Raw genomic sequence first — 12,070 nt, forward strand, 5'->3', positions numbered from 1 at the left:
AATGTACACTCACCACGTACATAATAGGTTATGTTTGGCAATGTAGTGTAAATTTTCGCTCTTTTTGCATATTGAAAATTGTAACTTTAATGCAATTTTTCTTTATAATTTAATGTGGTCGCAGGTATTATAGTTGGAAAAATTAGAAAAATTCCTGAGAAAATTGTGAAAATTTTGTGTAAAACAATCAGTGCTGCCATTTAGAAGAAATGCAAGATGAAATCATAATATTTAATATTATTAGATTTTTCATTTGAGGTCATTTTGCGGAAATAATTTTGAAAGAAAGAAGTGTTTCAGACCTCGGCCGGGTTAAAATTTTTACATCTTTTCTTAGAAATCTATAACTTTTTATCTCTTATATATGTTGTATTGTTACACAACTTTCATACAAGACAAAATTAATTTGAAATAGCAAAAATTCCATAGTAGATACTCATTTGTGCCCAAAACTATGCGCTCATAACTTATATACACAATTACATAAAATTATTTTTTTGTTTGTTTTTTTAAGAAAACACCATATTATTTGCTTTTTTTTTATATAAATATTATATTTGTGTAGAGAATTTTTTATTTATGTATAAAACATATAAAATTTCCTTAATTGTTTTTATGATGCAATTGTTTTAAATGCAGTTGCCAAAATTTTTGCTATCGTATTTGAATCAATTTTACAAGTTTTATAAATTTCACCACAATCAACTGTATTTAAACGTTTACCATTTTCTAATGCTTCTTTAATTGCTGTACCATCTAACATATATTCAATAATATCATTTTTAGCTAATGCATGTATAAATTGATCAATTTGATCTTGTGTTCCTTGTAATAAATTTGTTTCAGTTGATCGTACATATGTACAAACGGCACGTTGTACACAACCAGTTGAATCAATATCATGTTTAGCTAAAACATCATCTAATTTTGACATTGCTGTATTTAATGTATTTGAATCGAATGTATCGGTTTCACTTCTTGCATAACCTTGTCCACCATAATAACCAGTATTAAAAATACTTAGAATTTTTGGTATTAATAGAAATGCACCTAATCCAATTATTGAACCAATAACAACACCAGCTAAATCAATTTTTGGTGGATTATAACCAGCAACACCAGTACCATATGTATTTAAACCACCACCATAACCAGTTGTATAACCTAAACGTTCGATACGATCTTTAATATTAATATTTTCAGCTGTAATTGGATCAGATGTTTCTTTTGAAAAATTTTGCATATTATTTCCTTGTTGTTGCATATTTTGCCATTTTGCATCTAATCCTTGTTTTTGTGTATGATGTGGCACTGCACCAAATACAAATGTAATTAAAAATAGAAATTTTCCGAAAAGTAATAATTTTTCCATATTTTTTTTTTTGTGGTTTTTTTTTTCAGAAATTTATTAATCAACGAATTAAATACTTTGACACTATGAAACTAACTGTTTAAAAATGCATATTAACAGTTGCTTTTATAAATAAGAAAAAAATTTGTCAAAAAATTTTTTGGTTACAGTTATTTGAATTTAAACAATAAGAGGATTGCGACTGATTTAATATTAAAGCAGAGGAGGGAAAAAAATAATGTTTTTTTTTTTAAGATTTTCCGGCTTAAAGTTTATTTAAAGAGTAAATATAACAAAAATAATGAAAAAAGAGTACAAAATTCTAAAGTGGTTGTTAAAACAATTATTTTCACTATTTACCTATAAATTGCGTTAGTCTTCCTATTATGTGATGAATGCAGTTCAAGTGGAAAAATTACATGCCATATAACTTGAACTATCAACATAAATGATAATTTTAACGTTATATAAAAAAGTTTAAATATAAATAGATGGTATAGAAAAAAAATAATAACAATAATAAAAAAAAAAAACAGCAAAGTGGGTAAATTAATGACTAATGTTTTTATTGTGTGTTGTTATGGAATCGTTGATTTTGGATCATATTAAAATGGTAGTAGTTTTTCGCGCAAATTCCAATCTAAATTCAAACTTATATACACGTATCTACTCTTACAGTAATATTTTCTTCATTTCTTTATAGATTTTTTATAATATTTCATATTTATCTATACATTTTGCATTGTTATTAAATTTATGTATTTTTAATAATGTTTTTTATTATAACCAGATGTGTAATGCCATAATCATAATAATAATAATAATAAGGAACAATAGATGAATTGAATATTTTCTGACAAAAGCATATTTTTTCTTATGATTTTCAATTTTCATTATAAATTTTAATATTACAATTATATATTTTATTACATATTAGATGTCGTAATATTTATATTGTAATAGTTTTTCTTTAAACAATAATCAGACAACGAATAATTTTTCTTATGAAATTTTTAAAAACAACAAAAAGTAACAATGAATGCGTTTCTCGAAATGGTTTCAATTGTCTATGTAAATATAATAATGTTTTCTATGTCTAAATCTATTACAAATTTTTGAATGTGCAACTTTAAAAGCAAATTTCCGAGAATAATCAAAAAATATGAAAAAAAAAAAAACAAATTCATTTTATATTTTTAAACTGCGGAAGCAAGACATAAACAAATTTAGGAGCAGATTTTATAAATTTTTCTTTTTAATTTTTAATTTTGAAAATGAAAATTTTAAAATTTTTGATTTATGTTTTAAAGTGCTTAACATATTTTACGACAATTTTTTAATTAATATTTTCTTTTCGATTATAATTTGAATAAAATTCATTGTCAGTGTACATTTTAAAAATTTCAAAAGAATTTTCCAAGAGGACAGGTAAGAATTTTTATTTTATTATCAAATATATTACCATTACATTAGTTTGTTTATAAAAGAATATAAAATTAGTAAAATTTTTTTGATTCTAATATTTTTCAAAAAAAAAAAAATTTATTTTTTCATTTTCATTTCAAATTAAAATCAAATAATTGCCTAATATTTTCACAAAAGTGAATGTATTTATGTACATAATTATGTACATACCTAATGTATGTATGGACGTGTGTATACAATTTTTTTTTGTTAGTAACTTTCAAATATCATGTAAACAGCATCCGCCACCGCAGATTCTTTCGTTCCGGGTAATTTATTATAGGAATGAGACTAAAATCACAATAATTTTTTCTTCTAAATTGCACATATTCCCATATGTACATACATATGTACACTATGTATTATAATATAAATAAATGTAATTAGTATACATAATTTTTTTTTTGAAAAACATATTTACATACATAAGTATAACGGTATTTATACATTCATAACATAACATTCGTAGAACATAATTTTGTTTATTTGTTTGCTCTTAATCGACTAAAAATTTTCATCATATTCATTAATAAATGTATATAGTAATAAATATATATTGGTACGTGTGTATGTTCATGCACAATTGTGTGTTAGAATATTACAGTTGAATCAGTATAACAGGAAAACTTGTATTGGCGAAAATTACAACAAATTTTTTGTTTCTATCAGTGAAATATTTTTACATTTTATGAGTAACATTTATTTACAAATTTTAGAGAAAAATACAAAAAAATTTACAAAATTTGCTCCATTTTCTCTAATATAAAAATTTTTTGAAACTTTAATAGTGTTGATGATCGTGTTTGTTAAATGTTAGTTGAAAAAAAAAATAGTGTAACAATCCTCGATAGAATCGAAATTAAAATCAATGCTCAAACGCTGCAAATCAGAAATGTCCTACAACTAAGATAAAATTGTCTTTCTCTTGGAGTTATTTTTATCGAGGTTCAACTGTATGAACGTAAAAAAGAAATGAATTTTTTGTGATTGTTTCTAAAACTTTTAAAAAATTGAACATTAAATTGGTATAAAAATGAAATTTTATAAGAAAAAAAAATTTTTCATTTAAAAATAATCATCGAGCATCTTGAAGGAACATAGAAATGTTATTATGACCTAAAAAAATTTAAAAAAAAAAAAACAAATTTATGGTTTTTTTCTCTATAATTTCGACAAAAATATCTATGAATTTTTTTTTTAATTTTTTTTTCCTTTTTTAATAAACAAAGGGTAAATTATTGAAAAAATATTGAAAATATGCCAAAAAAATTACTAGAAAACATACACAACGGCTGTTCGCAAGACGTTCTATATTAATTTTAGCAACCTTGATTGAAGATTAAACTAATATATTATTGTTATTGTATTATAATAGAAAGCGATTGAGGTAGAATTTATTATTACTAATAATAATATAATTTTAATATTCCTGTTACAAATAGATCTCGAAATTAGATGACTATACCATAAGGTTAGGTACTACGAAATTGCAATCAAAGATGTAATTTTTAAAATATAGAATATGCTATATTGTAATTTAAGTGTCGAAATTCTATTTATATAATTTTGGGAATTAAATAATGGAAACAATTTTCTGCTGAAATTATATTGTTGTTAATATACTCGTATATACATTAATCAAATATAAATTAAAGCTGTATTATGGAGAAGATTTCTGATTCTGAATTAAGATTACTAAGATTAATTTACTTCTCAACGAAAAGATTGTAGCATTCTTGATTTTATATTGCAGTTAAATTAAGTTAATAGGATTTCAAAATAAAAGGAGTGAATGAATTTCAAAATAAAAGGAGCTTAGTGAATTTTGAAAGGATAACAAACTCGAAAATGGAAAGGAGGCAAAAGTCGTGATTTTTTAATCATCGGTCAAAATTTTATATAAATATTTCCAATGATAGAAATTTATTAAACAATGCCTGTGGAAATTATACTTTCCAAAATTCAAAAGAGCTATAATTTATCACTTTTAATTATATGAGACAAATTTAAAAAAAATCGAAATGGGTCATAGCTTCACAAATAGGTCTAAATCTTAAAATCTTTCAAAATAAATTCATAAAAAAAGAATTTCAGATTTATTAAAATAAACTTATTTCAAACTTACAATGCAGAACTAACTTAATTTATTTTAGCGAAAATGGCAATACTGTTCGTATGACAAATAAGAATACCTACTTAAAAATTTTTATTTATACTAATACTATGCGGAAAATTGAGTAGAAATATTAAGAAATTGAGAAAAAATTTACAAATATTTTACTTTAAATAATTTTAAAGAATCTAAATAATTTCTCTATATTACCCTGTATTTTCATACATATGTATGTGAATGCACAGAATAGTTTATATTTTCAAAAATTACGAATTTTTCGTTTAAAATTTTAATATTATGCTTATTTAATATATTCTAAAATATTTTATAATCATAGAGTCGCATAAAACATGTTATTCTTATATTGGAGTGTTATTTATTTTTGATTTAAAATATTTAATAAATATTATAATAAAAATTAATTTTATATAATAATAACTGACATTTATTAATATTAACACAATATAACAATTAAATCTAGTGAAAAAAATTTATCAGCAAAAGAACTATACAATATACTTAATGCAGAAGAAATTTAATATTAATTCTGTATTTAAATCTCTTGAAATTTCAATCAATTAATATTTATAGACAAATCAGTGCATAATTTGGAAACAAAAATTTCAATTCAGAAAAATTTTCAAATATATTTGTATGCACTCAATTAACATAATATATACATTTATAAACTTTTCTCAATAAATATACATACATTATTATTTAATCAATGATCAAAAATTATTCGGCAAACATCCAATTAAAATTTAAAATTATAATATAGTGCATACTTAAAATATTTCGATACAATGTATATAATAATTATGATATACAAAAAAAAAAAAAATTTTAATATTAAGCAACATGTCTCTCTATCTCTCTCTATAAATACTATATGATTATTTTAATATTGAGTGAATTATCAGTGCAATTAAAATTAAAATAAGTAGAAAATTTCGAATAAAAAAAAATAGAAAAACCACTAACAATTTAATGACAATTTACTACATAAAATGAAAATAAAAAAAAAAATTATTTTTTTTTTAAATAAATAAAATAAAATGCATTTTTCTTGTATTTTAGGTTTTTTTTCACTCTCGCATTTATAAATTGTGACAAAATACACTTATGTCTATTGTATATGAAAATTAAATTTTAAATTATTTTGTTGCAAATTCTTTTTTAATTATATAATAATATATTGAATTTAAAAATTATAATGTGAAACAGATTATTTAACATAAAAAACAGATTTTTATAAATTTTTTTTTAATTTTGTCATTTTTGAACACAAATTTTATAACATATTAACAAATTTTTTTTAAATTACATTTCGTAATGTTATACGTATGACAAAATCATCTTCACATGTACATATGTATGCCAACATTTTTGTAATTCGACAAACTCATCTACATTTTTATGTATAATTAAAAAATTACAAGAATTAATATAATTTTTGTTATGGTGAATAATTTTTTTTTCTTACCACTTTTTCAAAAAATTTTGGAAAAACTGCTTTTTAGTTTCACTCTGCCCGTCCGTCCGTGAACCCATTTACAAAACCTGTACAGCATTGAAGATAGAGAAATGAAAATTCCCGATAAAAAAAAAAAATTTTACCTATCTCTCCCCCCCTCTAGAAGTTATAGAGGTTGGAAAGATCTAAAAATGCCATTTTCTGACTTCTTATTTAAAGGAAACCATAAACATTTTTCAAATTTTGTTGAGAATAAGAGAAATACTGTTGTTACTTGATCTACTACGGCAAATTTATCGTTATCTAAAATTTTTTTTTTTTTTCAAATGCTTGATATCGTTTTTCTTCTAGACAAAGGGTTAAAGGAGTATAAAAATTTTAGCAACTTTTGGACACTAATAAATAGTTCATTTCAGCAGAAGAAAATATTTTTACACCTAAAATCGCCTGTTGGAAAATTTGAATTTTTGGCACCTTATATTTCTGAAATTGGTTGCTTTTCCAAATTTCTATAAACGTAAAAAGCTAACAGTAAATTCCATACCATTAAAAAATATAATTATTTTTCTTAATTAACCCTTAAGTTCAAGCATTATGTTAACGACTCTTTCAATTTTTTGTTTTTTGGTTTATTTCAAATATTAAATATATTGCTCATCGTAAACGTCTGCAATTTTTGAAAATTATTCGTATATGAATGAAACTAATTTTAATAATGTAGTACATCGCTAGATTGTTTTTAAAAGCAGTACTTTTACTTCTTGAAGGGAAAAGTGCTACTTTACATACCACTGGTTTGACCCAACTCTATTTTGAATTACAATAATAGTGATGACGATTTCTGTACCACTACACATACATTACAGTATTAAAATTATATTAATTGCTAAAAATAGATTTTATAATACAAAAATATTAAAAATATATTAAAAGGAAATACAAGAACTAATATAATTTTTTTAAAAGAAAAGTGAAATATTCTATATAGAGATTAAAAGTAGAAATTATAATTTTAAATTGTACATATATAGTAATATACACATATAAATATGTTAATTTTTTTCTTTGTATGCGAGTAAAATTTTTAGCCATATTACTCTAATATTTAATTTAAATTTAGAAATTTTAAAATTTAGTACAGCGAAGAATGAGGATGAATATTAAGAAAATGACATGTTTATACATTATTTATACATACTCATGCATAATATATAAATAAATAATTTAAAAAATATAGTTATAAAACTGTAATACAAACACAATATGTTATTCTATAGTTTTGGACAATATGTATATATGAAATTTGTATACGAAAGTTCTATATGTATAAGTACATTAAATGTGTTATATACGAAGTTCATTCATCTAACTGTATTTTAGCTAAGTGTTTTAATGGAGTATAATAAGGTAAAATTGTATTTTTTTCATTATTAAGTATTTTTCATTGAAATTAATCAATTTAAATGAGAATATTAGTTAATTTAAAAGTTATTCGTAAAATTTCCTTGGTTCTTATGGATTGTATTTATAAAATTACATAATTTTCGCATCAAATTGCATTTAAAATTTCTCCTAATAAGTCGAATTGGAAATTTTAATTATTTAAAGAAAATTTCAGTTCTTAATTATGTAAAATTTGAAATTAGAAAAATATATACGGGCCGTTGTTCGGACGTTACTCCGAGTTGAATTCAATAAAGTATAAAATAATAATATTGTGAGTATAGGTCAAAGAATTTAATTTAAAAATTTCTACTAAAAAATACTTTCTTTTCTCCTAAATCCAATTTAAAAACTCTCTATTGAAAAATTTCAAATATGCAAAATAAACGTAAATTGCATTCTTTAACACCCTCCTCCATATATGCATAAAACATTTTAAGAATGAAAATTAAAAATCATATTAACATACATTTTGTGTATTTAAAAAATATTTTTAGACCCACTGAATATATTACATTTATATGATATACGTACATATACATATGTTATACGTATATGAAATTTAAATGAATATTATGAACTTTTAATTTATTTTTAGAAAAATTATTTCAACTTTTTTTCATACTTAAATTCATTTGACGTAATATTGACCATATTTAAACAAGATATTAAAATATTATGCGCATTCTATATACACATACATATTTCTATATCGCCTGCGCAATGAACTCATATACATACATATATTATGTAGGAATAAGAAATTTTATTGTATATAATAAATTACAATAATACTACATTATTTATGAAAGAATTTCATCTTTTTTTTTTTAAATTTCAATTTCATTTGTACGTTTTTATAATATTTTATATAATATGCTATTAATTTTTAGTATGACAATTATTTTCTGTAATAAAAATACATTATTATTATATTACAAATGATATTTTATTTTGCTTCATACATAATGTTATGTAATAGTATATTATATCCGACTGCCTATTCACATTACATGTACATATGATATATACATATTTATGCACTTATAATATTCCAATACATTATGAGTATATTGTTTAAAATCAATGTTTTAATTCTTGCTATATCATGCTGAAAACATACGTATACAAAGTAAAACACCTTTCTCTGTAAATTCTCACATAATTTGATAGCATTTTAATGGAAAATTTCTTTTTATACACCTGCTTTATTTTCATTTTGTTAAAGGTACACTTATATGTACATATTAAATATAAATATGTATATGTGTACGATACACATTTAATATATTATCTAAATTAAATTAGTCAAACGAGTAAACTCATTTCCCCACATAAAAGAAGAAAAGAAAGAAAAGAACAGTACCAAAAAAAAAAATCAACAATTCATTTTATTTTGTTCATTTTTCCCTAAAAATCAACAATTTTTTCCCGAAACAAGCCTTGGGTTTTAATATGATTATATTTGTAACACTTCTTGGATTTTCGTTTCTTTTCTTTTTTTTGTATTTTAGCATATTACTCAACAATTTGTACTTTTTATTATTTTTCGAGGCTTTTTAAATTATTCATTTCCCTGTTGTTTTATTCTATCCTTTTATATATTTCTGTTATATTAACGTTGGTGTATATGAATTTTTTACATACTTTCTCTCATATGTACATATATATTTTATATATACATGTATATATAAATTATGTATACTCTGTAACATCCATAAGTACGTATACAATTTTTATTTGTGTTCTTAACCTCAGGTTTTTTTTGTTCTTTCTCATTTTATTTCGGCTATATTGTGTGTGTCTTATTTTTTTTTGTTTTATTTATATTTTGGCTTTTGTTTTCCTGAATTTTCATAGGAAAAATTGAAAATTTTCCCAAGAGAATCAACAGATATATTGATTTAATTGATTGTCTGCGTTCAGAAGAACAAAACAATAAAAAAACGAATAAAAAATGAGTAAAATAATTTTTCTCTTTATTTCATTTTTTTTTTGATTTAAGTGGGGAGGTTTCGGTATTAAAAAGCTTCTCTAAAAGAATAAAAGTTCTATAAGTACCAAACATTCATATATATACAATATGTGCGTGTGCATTATATATATTATGTATATAAGTAAATTACTTGTATATTATATATTTGTACTCATTATGTATGTGTATATTTTATGTACATAATGATGTAGCCAAATGTATTATATTTACAAATCACTCAATATAACATTGTGAACATACAAACATACCATCATTATTGATAAAGCTAGAGAGTCTGCAATACAGTAATAAGTATGAAAAATAAAAATAAAAAATGGAGCAAAAAACGATAACAAATTAAAAACAAAAAAAAATGATAAAAAAAAATTAAAACAAGCAAGAAAGAACGAAAACAAGTGAATAACTTGATTTTCAATTTGGTGGGGATACTTACTCAATAATGATGATGACAACATCCAATTGAACTCTTAGCACACTTTTCTTTTATTCTTTATAAAAAATTTTAGTATACATCGTAATGTATGTATGTATGAATGTATATTGTACATACTTATAGATTTGTTTAAATGGTAATAAAAAATGCGCAATAATACCGTTATATTTTAACTTTATGATTCAAATATACAAAATAGTAAAACAAAACGAAAAGAAAACGTTTAATACTACATTATACATAATATACAGGATGTTCAAAAATTAAATGAACTAGCAAAGAAATTGAATTTCATGCAAAAGATTAGTTATTGCAATGTTTCCACATTAGTTTGATTACGCAAACGGTCTTATAGACATAGGTTTAACAGAACAGACTCATTGTATACATACCTATTGTATGTTTTGGAATATTTTGAAACGTGATTTTTCTTACAGTAAATTTTATAACACATAAAAAATTTTATGACATAAAGAATAATTAAAGTTTTTCTAAAATTTATGAATATTTTCTGATTATATTTTCAAGAACAGATCAAAAATAATTTAATAAAATTGCTATAACTTTATAGATGTCATTGGACTCTGTATAAGAATTTTTCTAATACACCTATAAAGAATTTTCTGTTTTATCAGGTATCTGCATTAATTTCAATATAAATAGCATTAATATAGTATTACACCTAATTACTTAACATGCTGAACATAATATACACATGTGCTTATATACCTATATTTTTATATTATATTTGATAAATTACGTATGTATATTATTATGGGAGCCTCGTATTATATACAATTAATGCATAGTAATTTACAACATTGTATACAATATTTTTAATGATTTTACTTGCTTCGTATACATACCTATTGTAACATATGTAGGTATTTATGTAAGAAAAAAAACATTTAATACAATTATTATTTATTTGCATATACATATGTATGTAAATGTATATTTATTATCACTCATGTAAAATGTAGCTATATATTCACAAAACGTATAATTTTGAGTCTAGATCAATGTTGAAGGTTTATATTACAAAAAAAAAAACAGTATCGTTTAAAATATTATTGAAATTTGATGCTTGAGAAATTGCTGTATTTAGCAAGATTCTAAACAATTCATTTAGTACATACAACAGCAACATAAAACAAAATCGACAATTCTGAGCTGAATTTACATGGAAATAAAACCATATTTGTAATATGACTGTCCCAATCAAAAACAAACTTTAATTAATTGAATATAAGAGATAGCTATGAAGTTGGAAATCGCCCTTTAAAATAATTTCCTATTTTTTCTGTGTGGATGTTCAATTCTAACAAAACAAAAAAGGAAGGAAAGGTCTAAAACGCTGCATAAATGTTATTATACTAGAAGGGCTTAATTAGTCAACTTTTCTCAAGTGAAATTCCAAAGATTTAAGAGAAGAGTATTGCCCCAGATAGGAGATGGTGATTTAATTCCATTGGAAAAGAGCGTATCTCGAAACCAAAGATATTATTACAAAAACATTCATAATATATTTTGTACTTATATATACGTTATGTATGTACACGTGTATTTATAAAAATATATTTTAATGTATTAGTAATTATATAAATAAAAGTTCAGATACATAAGATTATAAATACATAAATAGAAGAAAATTTTCTTTTAAATTGTACAATGCGATTTTTATCTATACATAATGTGGCTGCGAAAAAGATATGAAAATGTGCACCCCATACACATTTCTCCATGAATAATACTCGTACATAAACATAATATTGTTCGTTATACATACATAA

At 22.4% G+C, this 12,070-nt stretch overlaps 1 protein-coding gene across 1 annotated transcript; it reads right to left on the bottom strand.

The window, feature by feature from the left end:
* Nucleotides 1-649: 649 nt before the first annotated feature.
* On the bottom strand, nucleotides 650-10,098 carry LOC129606476 (uncharacterized; the record flags this gene model as incomplete). Its single annotated transcript, XM_055516818.1, is given in 4 exon segments — nucleotides 650-1,311; nucleotides 1,771-1,787; nucleotides 4,101-4,159; nucleotides 10,093-10,098. Coding segments are annotated over 4 exon segments (744 nt in total), but the record flags the coding sequence as incomplete, so codon positions are not given.
* Nucleotides 10,099-12,070: the final 1,972 nt, after the last annotated feature.

Source organism: Condylostylus longicornis, unplaced genomic scaffold, assembly GCF_029603195.1.
Source record: "Condylostylus longicornis isolate FDR11 unplaced genomic scaffold, ASM2960319v2 ptg000018l, whole genome shotgun sequence".
NCBI lineage: Eukaryota > Metazoa > Arthropoda > Insecta > Diptera > Dolichopodidae > Condylostylus > Condylostylus longicornis.